A 22,493-nucleotide genomic window follows, 5' to 3' on the forward strand; every position below is an offset into this window, starting at 1 on the left:
GATGCCTAGGATTTGCTTGAAAATAATCTAGCTGGGAGAGAATAAAAAGAGGTACAAGTGATACAAGATTCGCTACATGCTAACATGTTGAAGGTGAGTGATGGTTACATAGGGGCTCATCATCCTAGTCCATTTATTTTTGTATGAAACTTTCCATAAAATAGCTTTTAAGTGAAAGATTTAAAAAGCTGATTGGGTGGGGCTGGTTCACTTTACATATTCCTGTAGTATGATTTTGGTTTGTTGGGGAACCCAAACTCATTAACCTTAGGTCTTTCCTCCTGGACTGGACAGACTGGTAAGTCTCCCAGGACAAAGTGTGACTGAGTACATTCTGGGAGCTAAGTAGGAGGAGGCTGGGGAGCAGAGGTGGGGTGATTCCACATTCAACATTCACTATGTACAATCACTTAATCCCTTCATTTTTATGTTTGTTTATTTTTGAGATCTCGTCTTGCTCTGTCTTACCCAGGTTGGAGTGCAGTGGTGCAATCTCAGCTCATTGCAGCCTCTGCCTCCTGGGTTCAAGCGATTCTCTTGTCTCAGCTTTTGGAGTAGCTGGGACTACAAGCATGCGCCACTACACCCGGCTAATTCTGTATTTCTAGTAGAGATGGGGTTTCAGCATGTTGGCCAGGCTGGTCTCAAATTGCTGACCTCAGGTGATCCACCCGCCTCGGCCTCCCAACCTCCACTTTTAGTTGAGGGTTTTAGAGCAACCCTCAACTGTTACTCCCCAGTTCATAAATAATTCCAGATGGGAGACTTAATAAGGTTATTATTATATACATGTATACATATATATGTATATATACACTAAGAAAAAGCCAGGCAACACAACAGGAAATAGGAAACACCCAAATATATATATGTTTTATATATATAAAACTTTCCACGTCATACACTCATGAAAGTAAAACAAACCATATGCTTTGGAAGGCAATCTAGAAGAGTATCTTTGCAACTTTGTATGTAAGTAAAGCAACAAAGGGAACAGAAAAAAACACTAGCCATAAAGGAAGATTGCATAATTGGACTATATTAAAGTTAAGAAATTCTGTTTATCAAAAGACACTATTAGAAGAGTGAAAGGACAAGCCTAAACACACATAGAGACAATTTACAGAGTTCTTAAGAGAAATGCCTGGTGTGTAGTCATCATTCAATGTGTATTGGCTGCTATTATTCCTATTATTGTTGTTATTGGAAAACAAGAACTGGTCCTGCATTTATGGAACAATTATGCTGAAATAGTGACCTTCCCTGATAGACAGAGCAATATGTTTATGCTCTTAGCAATATGTTTAAGAATCTGGCTGGGCACGGTGGCTCATGTCTGTAATCACAGCACTTTGGGAGGCCAAGGTGGGCGGATCACCTAAGGTCAGGGGTTCGAGACCAGCCTGACCAACATGGAGAAACTGTCTCTACAAAAAAATATAAAATTAGCCGGGCATGGTAGCACATGCTTATAATCCCAGCCACTTGGGAGGCTGAGGCAGGAGAATCGCTTGAACACAGGAGGCAGAGGTTGCAGTGAGCCGAGATTGTGCTGTTGCTCTCCAGTCTGGGCAACAAAGAACTGATAAATATTTTCATAAGTGTTCGAGGTTTTATCTATAAAGAATGTGTCACTTGGTACCTTGTGTGCATTTCATCTCACCTGTTTAGCTTTTATCTTTTCTAAATTTGGTTTAATGTTGTACTGATTGATAAAATCATTCAGAAATGTCATCTTTGTTCCAAATGTGAATTTTCCTGTATCGTGCTCACTAGAAAAACAGAAAATAACTGTTTTCATTCCCATGTCATGTTTAGGTTTATGTCAGTTATCCTCTGGGATATTTTATTACTGTTTTGAAAGATCTCAAAAATGGATATTGTCCCAAACGGAAACTTTACAAAACAATGTCTTCAATAAGGAATATAAAAGTTGTCAGCCTAGCATTTCCTTCCTCCAGTGAAATCTGCCAAAATCCATTGGCATCATCCAGCTTGTGGAGAATGTGGTGCCTCTTGCCAATTTAATTAAGGAGGATGTCTTCTAGCACTGGTAACATGTTTTCATTACATACATGTTAATAAAGTATTTCAGAAATATACATATATATACACACACACAGACATACACACACAAACGCACACATATATACACATACACTTTTTTTTAAAAGGACAAGCATAGAATGGGAGAAGATATTTGCAACATGTATCAATAAATAAGGATGCATACTGAGAACGCTTGAAAACCACTAAGAAAAAGCCAGACAACACAATAGGAAAAAATGGGCAAAAGACATCAATAGGCAAATCACAAAACAAATATCTAATAAAGATTTAATATTTCAACCTCTTTAATAATGAGGACAATTCAAATTAAAACCACATTGATAACACTGTTCTTGAACACTTGGCCTCAAGCTACCTTCCTGCCTCCCAAAGCACTACAATTAGAGTCAACGTGCCTGGCCTTACACTATTCTGTCAAACTGGCAATAATTTTAAGAGACTCTAACACCAAGTTTTGGTGAGGATGTGGAGCAAAATATACTTTCCATATGCTGCAGGTGGAGGCGTAAAAAAAATTAGACATTATCTACTAAAGTTTGACATACAAATCATAAGATTAGTAAATTCATTTGAGTAAAATCATAGAGAAACTTGTATGCATGTGCACCAGAACATGTTCATAAAGTATATTTTTTACAGCCAAAATTTGGAAACTCAAATGTCCATCAATAGTATAACAGAAAAACAAACTACAGTACATTCCTACACAGGAAATCTACAAAGGAACCAGTCCAGGTAGAAAAAAAAAATTGGAGAGACATGTCTCCAAAAGGGGGAATAAATAGAACAAAAAAGCACAGATAGATTACCTGATATACTGGAGCAAACAAAATAATTCCGGAAAAAAAACTGTTGAAGAAATATAATTCTAGGATAGTACATAGTTCAGCTTTAAATATTTTTATAGTCATAATAATATAAACATTGAATATTAAACTACCACCATACCCCAGAGAAAGCCAGTACAGAGACAAACAGGGATTAAAGGAAACTCAACTTGAAAGAAGTAACAGGAGAAAAAGAAAACCAAAGCAAAAATATGGTACATAGAAAGCACAAAATAAACTGCTAGACATAAATCCAAATAGAACTGTAATGAAAAACAGTAAGACAGCCAGAAACAATATATATAAAAATTAGAAGATATTAAATTGTATTAAAAATAAAATTTAGCTATACGTTCATTATGTATAAGAAAAGTATGTAAAAAATAAAGACTCATTCATAAAGACAAAGAGATAATAGGTATACTAGTTAAGTTCTGCCAAAGCAGAAATGTGTTTTAAGTCATTGGCCTTTAAAATTTAGCTCATACTGGGTGTGGTGGCTCACGCCTGTGGACTCAACACTTTGGGAGGCCAAGGCAGGTGGATTACTTGAGGTCGGGAGTTCGAGACCAGCCTGGCCAACAAGGTGAAACCACATCTCTACTAAAAATACAAAAATTAGCGAGGTATGGTGGCATGTGTCTATAATCCCAGCTACCTAGGAAGCTGAGGCAAGAGAATCACTTGAATCCGGGAGGCAAAGTTTGCAGCAAGCCGAGATCGTGCCGCTGCACTCTAGCCTGGGTGTGACAGAGTGAGACTCCATTACAAAAAAAAAATAATAATAAAATAAAATAAAATTTAGCTCAGGATTACTGTATTTCTATTTTTATTTATTTATTTTTGAGACAGAGTCTTGCTCTGTTGCCTAGGCTGGAGTGCAGTGGTGTGATCTCAGCTCACTGCACCCTCTGTCTCCCACGTTCAAGCAATTCTCCTGCCTCAGCCTCCTGAGTAGCTGGGATTACAGGCGTGTACCACCATGCCAGCTAATTTTTATGTTTAGTCGAGATGAGGCTTCACCATGTTGGCCAGCTGGTCTTGAATGCCTGACCTCAGGTGATCCATCCACCTTGGTCTCCCAAAGTGCTGCGATTACAGGCATGAGCCACCACACTGGGCTATTATTTAATCTTAAAGCCATTCTTTGATAAAGGAAAATGATTGTCTTGCTTTAACTTTGCGTTTCCCCAACTTTTATGAGGTTGAGCATACCTCCTTTTTATTGACCATATGGACTTCCCTCCTTTGTGAACTATTAATTCATATCTCTTGTCCATTTTTCTACTGGGTGACAATAGAAAATTTCCTCAATCACCTTTTTTCTGCTTACTGGTTTTCTCTGAGAGAGGGATATAGTGATAGTTCAATATTAGTTCTGAAATTTATGTTGCAAATATAAATATTATTTTTCTTATTGTCTCAGGGAAAAAAATCTCCAAAACAATGCTGAATAATCATAACACTGTCTACTTGTCTACTTAAAAGAAATACTGTAATATAATTTCTGATTATAAAAACCAGTAGGATACTTTAGGTTAAACAGTCTTTATGATATTTAAGTAGTTTCATGCTACTCTTATTCTTTCATTAGGAATAGCTATCCCACTATCACAGATTATTTTTCTTCATGTCAATCAACTGCACCAAGTTCTTCAGTGCTAAAATATTTATTAAAATATACCAATATTTTCAGATAATAAACAATGTATTTAACGTTTGCAAAATTATCATTTAAAATTTAATTGACTCCTCCTAAACAGGCAACAAATTTAAAAGTGAGTAGTTATTTTAAAATAAGTATTTAATTAAATGAATCAAAAGATAATGTAACTTATCACTGTATTTATTTTTTTTATAAAATGCATTTGCGAAAATGTTTCATCAGACACTGGTGCTACAAAAATAAATATAAAACAAATATACATGTTCACATATGTTACTTATAACATAAATACACATTATTTACATGTTCAAAAATTCCCAAATTTCAGCAGGTTTTGTCCATGATTCTCAACATGTCTGAAACATAGGGAAAACAATAAAAGCAGAAATATACCACACATCATTTATATTTTTGCTTTTAAAAGATTGTTGAATACAAATACATAAACATAATAAGTTTGGGAATTATGATCTAAGAGCAAAGTCAGGTGTACTATTTTATATCCACTCTATTTAGTAAGTGACTCAAGTTTCATTCTGCTTTGTTCTCTCAAAATACATCCTTTACAGTATACGTTAAAATTTTTTCATAGAAAGGCTTTCTGAAGAAGTTAAATTAAAAAAAATCACTTTACTTGAAAGCCAACAAAAAAGTTATTTATTAAATTTATATGTCTGAAAGGAGTTTTAATCAATGAAAATTAGGAGTTGAATTAGAAAACATCAAAAGGATGGAAGACAAACACTGCAATTTCTGTTTGATGTATTCTGGTAATTTTTCATTTTCTCCATACCTAAGTGAAGCAAAAGAAAAAAAGACAAAAACATAACTTAATTACTTGGTTCTTATGAGAATACTAAAAAGCACCTTATATTTTTCAGCAATTCTTCAATAACAAGAAGCACCTCAGAAAAATTATAACAATTATTTACTAGATATCTAAATCAAGTGAAGCATACAGAGTTTCTTTTCTTTTAAAACAGACCATTTTCTCAACACATTTAAATAACAGAAAGAAAATTAGATAAACTTGAACTGGCTTCATAATTTCATAAGCAAGCCAAAAATCTAGATTCATTAATTTTAAAAGGCCTTAATTCTAAAGAAAAATACCAAACTAAACACATTATGAATAGATTTCTATTTAAATATTAACAATTTCCAAATGATATACCAAATAAACTGTCAACATGTATCCTGAGAACGAGGGTTCTACCCACATTGCATCTGCATCCTTCCAGTTTCTGGAGCACCTCAAAGAGATTTTAACAAAGCCTCTCACTTGAAGCATAGTTCTTTAAGTGATGGCACTGTGTTATATACATTTAACACAAAAATGCAGTTGGTAGGTATCTACAGATTTTATTTGTCCCAAGTGTTTCCATTACAATAAGCACTTCTCATAAAGGAGCATGTCTGCATTGGCATCATCAGCACTGTACTTTCAATAAGTTCTGGTTTAAATGTGGAAAGCAAATGACTCCTTGTTTCTCCTATTGGCAGACTTCTTATTTTTGGCTTGGTGCCTGATACACATTTTCATATAAAATGAATATACACATTCAAAAACATTAATCACTTTACATTAGATTGGGGATATAGCCTTTCATTTGGGAAAAATAATCAGGTTATATCTTAAAACAAAGATTTTTTTTTTTTATGTTCTTTTAAGTAAATAGGTTTGGTATATTACTTTAAACCTAGAATTAGAAGTCCCTTACTTCTGAATAGGGCCAACCAAGTTACGCTAAGGAACAGTAAGGCTACGAGGAACCCAACCTCTTAGAGTAGATTATTCATACCAATTGCTCTGCATTAATACGGATAATTATAAAATATGCATAAACGACTATATGCTAAGAATAATTAACAGTTTAAAGAATCATACGATCATTGTCAAAATGAAAGAAGCAACTTTTAAAAATCATCTATTTCAACATATAGAGAAAGATAAATTATAGCAAAGGGCTGAATCTCAACCAGTATTTTAAGAACTTACCTAGTTGTTTGACCATTTGGTGAGGTATAACTGATAGAAGACACTCCTGCCTGCACAACCAACTGGGACCCATCATTAAACTGAACCCACACAGCTCCGCTAGTTAACTAGAAAAATAATAAGCACAGGTAAGCACAGGAATAGAAAAAAAAAGCAGCAGCAGCATACAAAATTACTATACAGCAGAGGATTTATGGTTCTATATTAATATTTAACAGGTTTTCCACAGTTAAAAAGAAACTCTCTAAGTGACTACAAATTTGGGGCTGCGATGGTAGTAGCTTTGAGAATATTCATGTCTTTTTCAGATTATTCCTTTAATAGCTAAGATATTATAATATTAGAATTATTCTAAGTAAATTCTGTTTCCCATTAATTTCCATTAGGATTTTGAAGTAGTTTTTTGGTTGTTGCTTTTTTTCCCCCCCCCACAAGAAATATTTAGTATTTCTTACCAAGAAAAGATTTAGGAAATAAAAGCAACATTTTCTGTCCTTAGGCCACAAGAATGTCTTTCCTGGCCTGAGAATATTATATTTTAGCCTCTGAAACTTCTTCCTTTAGTCATTAGTAGTCACAATGTTTCACTCAAAGTGGAGAAGCACATAGTATATGGACACCAAATCAAACAGACCTAGGCTCTGCCATCTAGACTCTGCCAACTTAAGAGTATAGCATAGGATTGTTGCAAGTCAACCTACTGCTATAAACCATAATTTTACTATCTATAAAAGGAGATACATCGACTTTACTAGGTTATTTTGGAGAATAAATTAAACAATGTACGTGAAACACATGGTAGATACCACAAAGCAGGTGCTCAACAAATGTTACCTACCCCCATAAAGTACTAGGCTGCATTTTACTTCACTAATAAGTAAAAGTACATGTGCCAGGCTTAGAAGTCTCCAAGTTTCAAATTTTCAGATAACATACACATATAAGTTCACACCTACATAAAATTCTGTAAGTTTGAAACTCAATATTGACTTCACTTTTTTTTTTTGAGACGGAGTCTTGCTGTGTTGCCCAGGCTGGAGTGCAGTGGCGTGATCTCGGCTCACCACAACCTCCACATCCCGGGTTCAAGTGATTCTCCAGCCTCAGCGTCCCAAGTAGTGGTGTGTGCCATCATGCCATGCTAATTTTGTATTAGTAGAGACAGGGTTTCACTATGTTGGCTAGGCTGGTCTGGTACTCCTGACCTTGTGATTAGCTCACTTCAGCCTCCCAAAGTGCTAGTATTATAGGAACGAGCCACCATGCCTGACCTTGACTTCACTGTTTAAAAGAGATGGGGTCATGCTTTGTTGCCCAGGCTGGCCTCAAACTCCTGGACTCAAACGACCCTCCCATTTCAGATTCTTGAGTAACTGGGACTATAGGCATGTGATATCACACCTGGCTTTCACTTGACTTTTAATGCAAAAATCCTTTTTTTCTTTTGCCAAATGAAAGTTACTCTACTAATACTGATTACAAATAATTTCCAAACTTAAAATGTCCCAGATATCACAGTCTACTCTTCATAATTAGTCATTATCATGACCTCTACTTTAAAAACAAAGGGCAAAAGTAGGTCACCCCGGCCCTAGCAGGCAACCTCTTGTCAGCAATGTCTGGAGTCTTCCAACTGTATACAAATTTAGAAGTTAAAATTTTTAATGATATAACCGATGTAAAAAGGTACAAAAACTTCCTTGTAAAAAAGTATCATTACAATAATTTGTATTTTTTGGTAATTGTCTTATCAGTGTGAAAATGAAAAGAAATTCATAATGAAAAAAATTCACTCTACTAGAAACTTCTCACCTGTGTAGCCCAACCAACATTTTTCACAAAAACAGATTTCAAAAGTTGTGCTGATTTAGGTAGACAATCTTTTAGACTATTAGAAGAGATGTCTGTTCCAGAAGCTGTAGCTGTAAGACCAAGTCCTTCATTTGTAATCATCTACAAAGAATAAAGGACAGGAAGTTATTATTCCTCAGCATTTTTATAAGCCAAATTCAGCAAAAGCAGAAAATTATGGAATTTTTCATTAGCTGAATTTTTTAAAAACAAAATTTTTTAAATGAAAATATAACCACATTATTGGAAATTAGAAAAATACAGAAAAGAAAAAAACCCACAAAATTGCTGTTTTCATTTTGGTGGATTTCTTTCATCTTTTTAATCCCATGGCATATTCTTTTTATGCATGTGGGTGAGTACACACAAATACACACACCTATTTCTTTAATGTTGCATTTTTCTACATTGCTAAATAATCTTCACCACCATGTTCATTAAATATATAATAAATTTAACCATGAGCCTATCATGAGCATTTAGGCAGTTAATGATATTTTACTAGTAAAAATAAAACAACTATATATGTAAATATTAATACATTTAGCTTTTCCAAGAGGGCTGAGATTAGGGCTCATTGAGGTAACATTTAAAGAGACCTAAAAAGAATTACTCATATAAAGTTAAGAGGTTAGGGAAAAGAGTTCTAGGTCAAGTGAACAGCATGTGAAAAGGCCTTTTGACTTGTTTAAAGAACTGAAAGAAGGCCTTTGAGGCGTAAGCATAGATAGTATGGAATAAAGTGGCTCAGGATGAGGTTGGAAAGTAGGTAGATGATAGTAAAGCCAAACCATTTTATATGATGGGCATCAGGCAATCATTGAAAGGTTTAAAGTACAGAAGTGACATATATTTACTTACAGAGGAATTAAGCATTGGTGCCTGTGATGGAGAAGCAGCACTATTCATGACCATTCTATTGAAAGATGCTCTATCTCTCGATGGGTAATTTGAATCCACAGAAGGAGGAGGTGATAAGGCCTTAGGTGAACTAGTACTACTAGGTTTTCTGAAGAAGAAAAGTCCAAATATATTCCCTTGAAGCTTTCAATTTACAGAAAACTAAAGAATGTTTATAATATAAACACCAAACTTTAAAAAATATTTTAGCTAGATATTTAAAATTTGCAGACATTTACCTTCCTATGATTATTGGAAAAAAGGGAGCACTCCTAGTTTTCCTTTCCTCTTCTGAAATTATGGATTCCAGTGCTAAACAAATATGATGACCCTATTTCAAAAGAAGAGTGCTTCCGTCATTATTTCACCTATGTCATTCATAATCATCATTAATTCGTATAAAAAACCTACAATTAGGTATGTACCTCATTAGCATGATCCATATACATTTTCATCTCTTCTTTCAAGCTATTAACTTCACTTTCACTTTTTAAAGTATAAGACTTCCCTGTCTTTTCAATCACCTGAATGAAATCTTTTGTTTTGTGTATTTTTGCCCCTAAAAAAAAAAAAAAAATCAGAAAACTGTTCTCTTATCCTTTTTAAATATATTCCTAGATTTATATTAATTATCGCATCAGTATATAATGGCTCCTACATCAAGGTATCATTTTCATTCATTTATTGACTATTAATGAGACTATCAAAGTATTCAATAAGGTCATCCATTTTTTTCCCCAACATATATCTGGTTTAAGTCTGATACTTTTATATTTTAAAAAATCACTACATTCATACAAAAACATAATTTAAGGATAGCTACAATTATAGTGTACTATATGATATGAATGCTTTGCATCCCTTCAAGGAGCTTTATAGATTAAAAAATAGTTGCCTTTATGAAATAGATTTAAAAAATAAGAAAATTCATCTTTACAGAATAGATTGAAAAAATTCTCTGATTCAACCCTATCCTTTTTGCTAAATTTATAATACTCATAATATGGTATATATCCATTTAAGGTTTCTAATAAGAAATAGGACATGGCTCATTTCATGTGATTTTTATACTATCAGTCTAGATGTAGTTAAACTGGAGTTATGTAGGAGAAGAGGACTAATATACATATTATAAGATAAATTGTTTAAAGGAAGGTATATATGAATTTTGATTAATATGATTTGACATGTATACTCTGCTATGCAACTTATATGTATAGTTACATACATACACATCTTTAAAACTGGCTGTGTTGAATTTTAAAAACCCACATATATGTAACTACTAAATTCCAAACTAAAGGAACAAGTTACCATTTCCAAATGGTACTTACCATCATAAAACCAAACCTCGAAATCAGCACCAGGAGAATTCTCCATCAAAATGCATTTAGCATATCTTGTAAAATAAGTGATTTTGGGAGATTTAGATCTTACAAGCTGTACAAACCTGGAAGCATATTGATATTTTCGCCAGTATTTTTCTAAGGAAAAAATAATTACTTAACATTAGGGAAGAAAGTGTTGACTTGATATATAGTTTTACCTATTTATTTTTATTTCTAATAGAGTTAGATTAGACAGGTTTTCTTATTATTTTCTATGAGTCACCTCAATGAAGTCTTACTCTTCAGTAATTATGTCACCAGTCCATAATATCCAGAAACCAAACTGAGAGTCAAATTTGGTTAACTATAATCATAAATAATCATTTATGTAGCAGCACTGATTTCAAAGGTCATGAGATACATCATGGTGAATTAGTTTTTAAATACAGAATGCTTCACAAATTTGTGAGTCACAGGGGCCATGTCCTCTGTAACATTCCAATTTTAGTATATGTGCTCTGAAATAAGCAATGTTGAATTTTTTAACACAATTATGGCCACATTCTAAACAAATGTACAAATTATATTTGTAAGACATATGACTAATGTTCTAGAGTTAGTTTTTACTTAAGTAGAATACAGTACCATTATAACACAGAATATTAATAGTAAACATTGCATTAAAGGCATACAACCCTCACCAGAAACAAAGTATAAGAATATGATATGACCTAAAGTTTGACCAAAGCCAAGATATTTATAATGTATCATATTTATATATAGAGTTTATACATAAATACATATAAATCTATGATCCAAATGGATTCCCTGGTAAATTCGCATACCTGGTAAATTGTCAAAGCTGTACCTACTGATGTTGTCAGTAGGTGAGGGAGGTCTATCAGCAAGAGGTAAACCTCTTCCATCATTTGGATAATAAATAGTGATCTGCCAAAAAGATTTTTTTAAAAATTCTAATTACATACCATTAAGTTCCAGTATTACATTTTGCTCGAAAGTATGAAAAGTGTTTAAATGTAACATTAAAATTATTTTATAGAAAAATATTAAATATTCTATAAAAACATTTTCTTTGCTTTTTAACTGAAGGCAAAAATTTAGATTTTGTTACTAGATATAATTATTTTTAATAGTACACTAATTTATTTAAATGTTTAATATGCTATTTCAGTTTTTGAATTCCAGAGACACTATCATACCAGGAAACTGATTTTTAAAAAACTTACATAATTGTAAAATGAATTAGAATGCTAAATGTGCTTAAGTAATAATTTGAAGTTGTAAGATAAAAAGTAATTCCACATTACCGTATTTCCATCACTAGATATCTGAAGAACTTCTTTCACATATTCTTGAGATGCATACTCCTTTAGAAGCTCCACACACACCTCCTCTGAATCAAGTATGCTCACCTAAAAAAAAAACCTAAAAATCAGTAATAATTCTTTTGTTTACTAGAACAGCTCTGACATACATAGTACTTAGGAATACTTAACCATGGCAGAAACAAATATTGAAGTCAAAATCAAATAGCTGCTTCACTACAACAGTCCAGATCAGAGGTATATTTGAGTACAACTGTGAACCATATGGTACAAAGGTAAGAATGTATAATGAAGTGTGAAATGATAATCAATCAGCAGAAAGCAAGCAGAAGGTAGGGTGGAGAATAAGGGCTTTGAAAAGATAATAGCAAGCCAAACAAAGGCAAGAATGAAATGGGAAAACGGGAAACAAAGAACAGGATAAAGATAGAATTAAAAAAAAAACACATCATTTTCAATTCACATATAATAATTTTTAAACTCTAAACTTAAATGTGCACATGCCTTTTCTTTACTTCCAGATGCTAAAATAAAAAGTTATATTTTCTAGTTTTTAAAAAATTTGAGATAGGATTAAATTTAGAAACAATAAAAACAGAAGCAAAAGGATAATATTAAATATTGACTCACTGATTGGAATTGTGAACAAAATAACCTTTAACACAGCATATAGCCAGTATTATTTTAAAATGTTTTCATTCAAATCTATTTTAATAATATGAAATCTAAAACTTATCAGTATCAATTCGCTGTTCTTAAGAAGATAGAGGGAAACAAGAGCTGTTTTTCCATAAACACCCAGTTTCTTTTCTTTTTAATATAGTTGATCATGTACACCCCCAAGTACAAGGAATGTTACAGAGGACAAAAAAATATGTTCTCAAGAATTGTATTCTCAAGTAAAATGTTATGTAGTAACTCAGGAAAATAACAGACATACCACGGCCTTTTTGGTTTTCTGTCTGATTGGTTTTAACCTGTGAGCAATCAATGGAGATGTAATGCTTCTTAATGTACGATTCTGATAACCCAATGGTGGCTCCACATCCCTAGTCTTGCTCTGTTCAGAAAGAGGATCTAAGCCAAAAACACATTCTTGTTGGATTATCCCAGGTTTACTGTGAAGTGCCATCATGTATTTCATGGTATTTGGCTGATTTACAGAATGTGCATTATCAGAAGCATCAGAGCTCTTTTTGACTTTTATATTAGTCCAGGCATTTTTTGACGTGTCCTTCTGCAAATCTGGATGGTCCTGGAAATCCTGGTTTGAGCTGATGCTGTCATATTCAGTAGTTTTTCTTAAGTGAGCTGTAATATACATATAGAATGAAGCAATTAAGTAAATAACTAAAAACACAAGTTGACACAAAACAATGTCATTCTGATTATAACAGCATTTTCTGAACAAAAGAAATCTAGTAAAAAAAGAGCTCTTAATTTTCTAACAAATAAGCAGTTTTAAGACAAAATAGGATAATGACTTTGAAAGGACATTTTAAATCAGATCGTAAAGAAATATCTTTAGTATTCCTAAGACTAAGACACAAAAAATATTAACATAAAACAAAAACTAGTCACGATATGGTCACCTATTAATCCTAAAGCAAGCAATCGCCAATGCTCCAACAAAAGCAGATTTGAGTTCCCAAGTAATCATTCTACATGAGAAAAATACAAAAATTTACTCTAAGATCAGTATAGCCCATTTTTACTTAGAAATACTTGTAATTAATGAAAATATGCAACTAAAAGCAAAAACACTATATGAACAGCTTTAATATTAATATTTAATATTACCTATGTACTTGCACCCACATTTTTAAAAAAGCTATTAACTTTACCAATTTATATTTTGTATGGCCTTAAAGTTCACATACAAAACATTATCTTTTAAAGGCTTATGAATAAATTATATAAAACTTGGTAAGGCAATTTTTCAACACTAAACTCTAAAAATTTGAATTATAATGTTTTTCTTAAATGACTTTTTTAGTGCTCTCCCCTACTCTCATTACAAAGTATTTTGTGTCAAATAATATACTGAAAAATTGCAGGAGCACTACTGGATTATTATAAACAAGGTTATTTCTCTATCTCAGACAAGTCTGTGTTACTAAATATAAGTATCTGTAAACACAACAGATGTGCAAAATTAAGTACGTGGCAGTTTTATAGTTTAAAAAACAAACCTGAATTACCATCTCCAAGAAGTACAAATAAAAAAATTAATTTCCTTTTATGCTTCTGAAAATAATATGCATTTAAAAAAAAGAAAACAAGAATAGACTCAAGATAACATACAACTCTCTGCTTAAATTGCAGTTGTATTATGCACTTTTTATCTATGAAGTAATACGACACTTAGTAAAAAATGATCTCCTCCTCTCCATATGTCGTTTTTTTTTTTTTTTTTTTTTTGAGAAGGAGTTTTGCTCTTGTTACCCAGACTGGAGTGCAATGGCGCGATCTCGGCTCACCGCAACCTCTGCCTCCTGAGTTCAGGCAATTCTCCTGCCTCAGTCTCCTGAGTAGCTGGGATTACAGGCACACGCCACCATGCCCAGCTAATTTTTTTTTTTTTTTTTGGTATTTTTAGTAGAGATGGGGTATCACCATGTTGTCCAGGATGGTCTCGATCTCTTGACCTCGTGATCCACCTGCCTCGGCCTCCCAAAGTGCTGGGATTACAGGCGTGAGCCACCGTGCCCGGCCCACATGTCTTTTTTACATCATTTCCCAACTCACCTTCTGTGAATCTGTCATGTTCATTATGAGCAATGTTTAACCTTCAAACTCTGTATTATAAACAACATAATGACGTGATGATAGCTGTTTAAAATGTTTAGGTTTTAGGAGCTCTGTACTTCAGTGTGAGGTTTCATTGGTACCCTATAATGTCCTTATCAGCTTCTACTTAAAAATAAGGTCAACCATCTTTGATTATTTTATGGGCACTGATAGTAGGTGCTGATTATTGAGAGGTTGCAAAGCATAGGGGTTAAGAAAAAAGTCTCTGAGCCAGACTACTTACGTTAGAACCCTGGCTCCTCTACTGAATGGTCACATAGCTTGTGCAAATTAAGCTCTGTGTACCCAGTTTCCTCATCTATAAGATGGAGACAGTAACAGTATCTTCCTCATGTTTTTATGTGAGAACTTAATATATGTTAAATATTAAGGACAATGACTGACTTATAGCAAATATTCAAATATTGTAATACAGCTTTATTGAGATGAACTGAAAATGCTTTTTTTGGGGGGGGGGGCAGTCTTGCTCTGTTACCCAGGCTGAAGTGCAATGGCATAATCTCAGCTCACTGCAACCTCTGCCTCCCCGGGCAAGTGATTCTCATGCCTCAGCCGCCCAAGTAGGTGGGAATATAGGTGTATGCTACCACGCCCAGCTAATTTTTGTATTTTTAGTAGAGACGGGGTTTTTCCATGCTGGCCAGACTGGTCTCCAATGCCAGACCTCAAGTGATCTGCCTCACTTCCTCCCAAAGTGCTGGGATTATAGGCATGAGCCACTGCATGCCAATGTTCTTTGTTTTTTTTTTTTTGAGGCAGGGTCACAGAGTGCAGTGGTGTGATCACAGCTCACTGCAGCCTTGAATTCCTTGGCTCAGGCAATGCTCCTGAATCAGCTTCTCAAGTAACTGGGACTACAGGTGCATGCCACCACACTTGACTAATTTTTTTATTTTTTGGAGTTACAGGGTCTTACTATGTTGCCCAAACTGATCTTAAACTCCTGGCCTCAAGCAATCCACCTGCCCTGGCCTCCCAAGTGTTGGGATTAGAGGCATGAGCTACTGTACCCAGCCAGAAAATGATTTTCTTTAAAAACCTCAAATAGAACACTGCAATGATTGGTAAGTGTCCAGGTAATTAATTCTTGATTAAATACTCCATTAAAAACTCACCATTTATTTGCAGATTCCCAAACCACTGTTGTACTGTGTCAGTCTGAGGTGTCAGGTCTGCAAATGGAAGAGGAGTTTTTCCTGGGCAAAGATGATTGGAGCTAAACAAACAAACAAAAAAATCCCATAAACTAATAAATTATCAGGTAACATTTTAAAGTAAAAATATTAGAAAAGGAAGATTTCTTCTGATTTGAACACCTGAACATTTTAGAATAACTATAGAAAACAATATTGGCATAACTATGTTATCTCTAAAAAGTTAAACTCCCAGGCCAAAATGCCCAGGGCACTTTGATAGCATTTCTATAAGGCTTCTGCCCTCTTATAACTTAAGCATAAAAATCATAAAATGACCAGAAAAAGAAAAAAAACCAAACTATAGTCACTAAAAATTAGTTTTCATGTTGGAAGCAGTCAGTATTATGACCACTCAGGCTCAGCTTTTCTATCTATGCATATAGTTATTATTAAAGTACTTTAAGAGTAAGGTATGACTAATACATAATACTTTGCACTGGAGACCCATTCCATACAAAATTTAAAAATGAGACTAAAAATTTCCAAAAATTAAGCAATCCTATAAACACATTCATGAACACACACACTCCTTTTAAGACTGTTAACCACAGGTCAAATTATTATTCTAATTTTCATCCTAATAATACATAAAAATCATAATTGAGAAGTACCTCAGAAACATGACAGTATATATATACATATTTAAAGATATTCATTTCCCTGGTAACCCCTCAGCTTAGATGCAGCTTCATATTTATACTAGTATAATGTTTATCAAAAAATAAAACGCCTTTGATAGAATTCTTACAGTGCTTGATTGTTATCAGGTTTTTCAAAAGATCCAGAATTGTTGGATGTCTTCTCTTTAAAGAAGTTAAAGATGTTGGCATTGTTGTTTGTGGGCGAGTATCTCTCTTCATTTTCACCTCCTCCTGATCTTTTGGACTTTGAAAGCATTTCTGCTGAGTGACATCGTTCCATTGTATATGTTTTTGCTCGAGATTGACTATTAGAAGTGTCAGATCTATCAGAGGAATGAGCTCTACGAAGGTATCGAGAATGTGGTCTTTCTTCTGCATTTTGAATTACTCTTCCCCTTCCACTATTACTGGTTTCTTGATTTCCCCACTGAGTATAAAAACTGCTTCCATTTCCTGAAGAAGAAAAATCACTTGAACTTTTATTCTTTGGAAATACAGTCATTTTATTTGGGAGTGGCTGACCAATCAAAAGTCTTCTTTTGTCAAATAAACTACCACTTATACTGGTACTGGAGGAAGCTGTAATTGCAGTAGAAATTGTGGCATGCCCACTATCAATTGAGTCTTCCACAGTTCCTAAATCTTTAGTTTTTGTTGAAGAATTTCGGGACATAAAAGGATGGTCCAATACTGAAGATAGACTTAAACGATCTGCTGGATTTCTACGAAGTAATTGGTGAATAAGGTCCTTGGCCTCTATTGACAAAAAAGTTGGCATTTCATAATCTGCCAATACTACTTTATTTAATGTGTTCTTGACTGTGTCAGTGTCAAAGGGTGGTCTCCCGATAAGTAATGTATAAAACATACAGCCCAGGGACCAAACATCAGATTCAAGGCCATGTGCACTTCGAGTTGCAATTTCTGGTGAAATGTAGTTAGGAGTTCCACATAATGTATAGTGCTTTTCATGTGGCATTTTCAACTGAGTTGCCAGCCCAAAATCAGCAATCTTGATATTCATATTACGAGTAAGTAAGAGGTTAGAAAGTGTGAGGTCCCGATGTAGTATACCATGAGAATGAAGATACAACATCCCTGTGATGATCTGGTGCATGAAATGTCGAGCTGTTAGGATATAAAAAAAGAGAAATTTACAATTTAGAAACTCTGGAAGATTCAGTGATTTAGTAAACATTATGAAACCCAGGTACATATGCTAGAGTATTATATTAGAACACTGGCTTGGAGCCTAGATTTGCCAGCTACTTCAATTACCAGCAATTATCACAGTGGTACCATCACACCACTCTGAAGATATATTAATCTTTAAGAAAACTAGGCACTCCTTTTAATCTTTGTTCTTTCCAACTGATGAGTGTTTTACACACAGATAAGAGAAGCTTAACTTTTTTAGCAATTGAGAGTCATTAGGGTAACCATAGCAATTAAGAAAACAAACAATTGCACAAACAATTCCTACATATATTCTAATTGTAAAAAAAAAAGCTAAAGTCCCATCCACATCTCCCAAATTCTCCTAAGTAATCAGTTTGTAATTTGTTTTATACCTTCATCAGCATGTTTACATACATTTAAATCTAGAGATACACTTAAATAAATGCTTTTTAAATACAACAATGGTATCAAAAATATACGTTCATTACTTTTCTCCCCACTTCACAATATTTCTTAGAGATATTTCTATATCAGTGGCAGAGATATTTAATTGCTACTGATGAGTATTTGGATCATTTATAAAATTTCAAGATTAAAAATGTAGTAATAAACATTCCTGTACATGCTTATTTTCTTGAATATATGCATAGTTTGTTTCTCTATGGTAGATTCAAGATGTAGAATCACTAGGTTGAAGGATAGGAAAATTTAGTATTGCCATACCACACAAAATTACCCTTGAAAAGCCTATATATTCCTGTACATCCTTGTTAACATTCAATAGTCTCAATCTGAATAAAAAATAATGGTACCTCATTATTTTGGTTGGCATTCTTATGATTACTATTGGGTTTGAACATCTTCTCATATGTTTATTAGTCATCAGTATTTTCTCTTCTGTGAACAGTCTGCTCATATTAGATGTCCATTTGTCTATTCAATTAGCTTTTCTTTTTAGGTGTGTCTTATATCTTTTAATACAGTACTAATTTTCTAGTTGTACATTTTGCAAATATTTCCTTCCTTTGTCTTTTAATAGCTTTAGTCATATAAAGTTTTAAATTCTAATTTAGTCAAATTGATTTTCCTTTATGGGTTTTACAGGTTCCGCCTTATTTAATAAGGCCTTTTTCTTTTCTTTCTTTTTTTTTTTGGAGACGCGGGTCTCGCTCTGTAACCCAGGCTGGAGTGTAGTGGTGTGATCCTGGCTCAATGCAGCCTCTGCTTCTTGGGTTCAAGCAATTCTCCCACCTTAGCTTCCCAAGTAGCTGGGATTACAGGCTTGCACCACTATGCCTGGCTAACTTTTACATTTTAGTAGAGACAGGGTTTCACCATGTTAGCCAGGCTGGTCCTGCCTCAGCCTCCCAACATGCTGGAATTATAGGTGTGAGCCACTGCGCCAGCCAAATAAGTCCTCTTTCTTATGAAGTATTATACAAAAATGCAGTAGTCATTATCAACATGTGTATTGATTTTTTTCAATTTGTATTATTTCTTTGGAATAAACTTCCAACAATGGAATCGGAGTAAAAGAATATAAATATTCCATAACTCTAAATTCATATTCCCGAATTGTTTTCCAAATGGCTTAAATAGATTCAGATGTACAAAAAGCCTATCAGCAACCACCTCTCTTAACTTACCTGTAATTTCAGTTAGCAGAGCAAGATAACTTGAAAACAATTACTTGTGTCAATGTATAGACCTTATTTGGTTCTGCTTTGAACTGCAAAAAATTATCCATGAGAAATTGAGGAAGTCCGATGCTATATAGTTGATAGTAAAGAATTATTAGGTGTGACAATGACTTTTTGAGTATGTTTTTAAAGAAGTCTATATTTTGAAATCTTTCAAGTTAAAAATGTCTATAATTTGCTCCAAAATATTTTGGAAAATCAGGGGAGTACAAACTGTATTGATGAAATAATATAACCATGAGTCACTAGTTTTGGAAGCTGAGTGTTAAATTCAAGGGGACTCATTATAGCACACTACTTATATGTTTCACATTTTCTATAATAAACAGTTTCAATGACTATTTGTGCTTGATTTAGAACTACTCTATAGCCACCAATGGCATCCTAAAATGCTTACAGTAAACTGCTACCAATTATTTAATTTAAAATGTGGTTTTAAGGACAGAAGGACAACAAATTTCTAACTTTACTACTGTAGTAATTGAATTGTTTTAACAATTAGCAGCATGGGAAATATTTTCTAGCCTGAAGTAATAATTCAAACAGTTTTACTATATATTACAAAATAGCATATTCCTCAAAACTACACTTTAAAAAGCAAAATTTTTATCTACCCAAACAAAAAAAACAACAGATGCTTACCTTCATTTTCTGAGAAGGGTTTCACTCTGTTCTTCAGATACCTGTTCATTTCTCCATTATGGCACATTTCTAATACCAGATACACATAATTGCTATCTTCAAAATAGTTATAAAGCTGAAATGTGAAAGGGCATAATAAATTAAAATATACAAAAATTCAGTGTCCTTGGTCACTTCTATAAAATTAGTATCTTACCTCCAAGATAGAAGGATGTTTCAATTGGCAATGTATTTTCACCTCATTTTGGACTCTCTGTACCATTCCTGCTTTGTACATGGCTTTCTTATCTATCTAAAAAGAACAGGTTTAAATGTTGACAAATTTTCAAATGTGAACAGGTTAAAAGTGAACTTTGAAAACAAAGTATACTTTAATTTAAAATAGTCTGAAAACCTTTTATATGACTTTGCAGTCAATCTACTGTTAATCTGTTTTCCCCATGCACCTAGCAGAGTGCTTGGCAGAGAGGATGCTTAGTAAAAGTTTGCCCAATTCATTCTAATATCCTCTCTCAATTTAAATAATCTAATAGCACAACTAGCCTAATTATAAGGGAAAAAAATTCCCAACTCAGGCAAACTTTGAAACAAAACTTCCCTTTCCTTTTCCAAGTGGTTTAGATAAAAGATTCTTTGTTTTTTTCTTTTTTAATGACAGGGTCTCACTCTGTCACCTCACCGAAGCAGGAGTGCAGTGGCACGATCACAGCTCACTGCCGCCTCAATCTCCCAGGCACAAGCAATCCTCACACCTCAGCCTCCTGAGTAGCTGGGACCACGAGCTGCCACACCTGGCTAATTTTTGGTAGAGAGGAGGTTTCACCATGTTGCATAGCTGGTCTCAAACTCCTGAGCTCAAGCGATCCACCTGCCTCGGTCTCCCAAAGTGTTGAGATTACAGGCATGAGTCACCCACCGGCTGAAAAATTATTCTTAATTTGTTTATGTTTATGTTACTCCTATTAGACTAACTTCTAACAATGAAGAATAATTTTAGATTATTAGTGTAATACAGAATTATACACAGTATACTCATAAACAAATTACTTGTTAGTTGATTTCTACTCATTACTCCAAGTATGCATAATTATACCATATACTAGGTCTACTGAATATTAATGAAGATATAACACTTATTTAAGCAAGGTCAAGGCTTTCCTAAAATATTCTTAAGCTCAACAGCTGGACTTGGCCCTATTATCTTCTGCCTATGCAAAGTGTTCTTTACGCCATAATCAAAGGAAAGGCTGGTGTGCAGGAGTTTCTGACATCTCTGACACCTCTGTAGTTACTTGCAAAGTACAGAAGTTGATTAGTTTATTCTTACCATTTTGATTGCAACTTCCAAACCAGTATGAATGGACTCAGCTCTGTAGACACCAGCAAATGATCCTTTACCAAGGAGATTTCCAACTTTAAAATCCTTAAAAGTTAAAATTAAAGATTATGTGTGATGACTCACAGTAGAAAGGAAGATGAGAAGGGGCTGAAAAAAGAAGATAAAAATGGATCGAGAGGGGAATTTGACAAAATTCAAGCAGGTATTACACCTCGATGCAGCAGGTGTCTAGGGTGGAAGACATGTTGGCTCAGTGCAGGGATCCCTGAGCTTCCAAGCTGGACTCGAGATGGTGCACCCTAGTGATCTGGTTCCTTAACCTCGGTGCAGCCTAAGCGCCCTCCTCCCATCTCCAGCCAACCCTTGGCAGCCTAACGCCTGGTCAGAATCCCGCCGCAGCTCCCGCCGGAGATAACCGTCATCGCCTTGGAGAAGTAGGAGGTAGCCCTGCCCTGTTCTAGCGCGGCAGCTCCCGCGGGATTGCTGACAGAAAGTCGCAGTACCTGGGGTCACGGCCGGGCGGCGAGGGACTCACCTGTCCCGCCTCCTCTACCCCTACCGTCTCTGAGGGGCGGGCCGCTCCGCCCCTAAACAGCTGGGGTCGGGCGGTTGGGACCCTCCCTAAGCACCTCGGCGCCGGTGCCGCAGCTGTTAGCTTCGCTCGCTCCCCTTCCCACGGAGGTCTCCAGTCCCGCCATAACTACTCCTACCCGCCCCGCTGCAGACTGCCGCGTCTTTTCACCTCGATCTTCTCCCCGATGCAGGTCGCCATATTTCCAGGCTCTGGCCTGGGTTCTCCGAATTATCTTCCTTCACCCAGTCCCTTCGAGGCAACGCTCCAAGCAGCCAGCCGCTCTTGGCGCCCATCAGGCTTGGTTCTCTAGGCCGCCGCTCCAGGCCACGACGCTAAAGCCACGGAGAGTCCTCCCCGACACCTTCCAAGGCCTGGGCGGTGCCTCTGCGCTCCCATTTTGAAAGACTCCCGCCGGTTACAGTTC

At 34.9% G+C, this 22,493-nt stretch overlaps 1 protein-coding gene across 3 annotated transcripts; it reads right to left on the reverse strand.

Annotated features, from left to right (window-relative positions):
- Window positions 1–4,727: 4,727 nt before the first annotated feature.
- On the reverse strand, window positions 4,728–22,493 carry PLK4 (polo like kinase 4). Of its 3 annotated transcripts, none has more exons than XM_002745364.7 (16): window positions 22,238–22,493; window positions 21,484–21,579; window positions 20,353–20,448; window positions 20,157–20,271; window positions 16,743–17,763; window positions 15,914–16,014; window positions 12,928–13,298; window positions 11,970–12,074; window positions 11,487–11,589; window positions 10,648–10,797; window positions 9,739–9,872; window positions 9,553–9,644; window positions 9,275–9,422; window positions 8,375–8,515; window positions 6,563–6,669; window positions 4,728–5,356 (listed from the first exon to the last, which is right to left on the reverse strand). In XM_002745364.7, the coding sequence occupies exons 1-16, from the start codon at window positions 22,265–22,267 to the stop codon at window positions 5,254–5,256; spliced, it is 2,913 nt and encodes a 970-aa protein (XP_002745410.1). In that variant the 5' UTR covers window positions 22,268–22,493; the 3' UTR covers window positions 4,728–5,253. The 3 variants fall into 3 exon arrangements, with proteins under 3 accessions (XP_002745410.1, XP_008990976.1, XP_035148868.1); XM_008992728.4 differs by having other exon boundaries at window positions 22,206–22,493; XM_035292977.3 differs by lacking the exon at window positions 22,238–22,493 and adding an exon at window positions 21,707–21,991.

The sequence above is a fragment of the Callithrix jacchus genome, chromosome 3 (assembly GCF_049354715.1).
Source record: "Callithrix jacchus isolate 240 chromosome 3, calJac240_pri, whole genome shotgun sequence".
Lineage (NCBI taxonomy): Eukaryota > Metazoa > Chordata > Mammalia > Primates > Cebidae > Callithrix > Callithrix jacchus.

Bases quoted from the DNA above. Each gene is read 5' to 3' on its own strand.
- PLK4 (XM_035292977.3), bottom strand. From the start codon at position 21,739: ATGTCTTCCACCCTAGACACCTGCTGCATCGAG. The intron at 9,645-9,738 runs GTACATACCTAA...CTTTTGAAATAG, and splicing joins ATATGGATCATGCTAATGAG to GGTCATCATATTTGTTTAGC. The intron at 8,516-9,274 runs GTAAGTAAATAT...TATTCTTTGTAG, and splicing joins CACCAATGCTTAATTCCTCT to ATGATTACAAATGAAGGACT.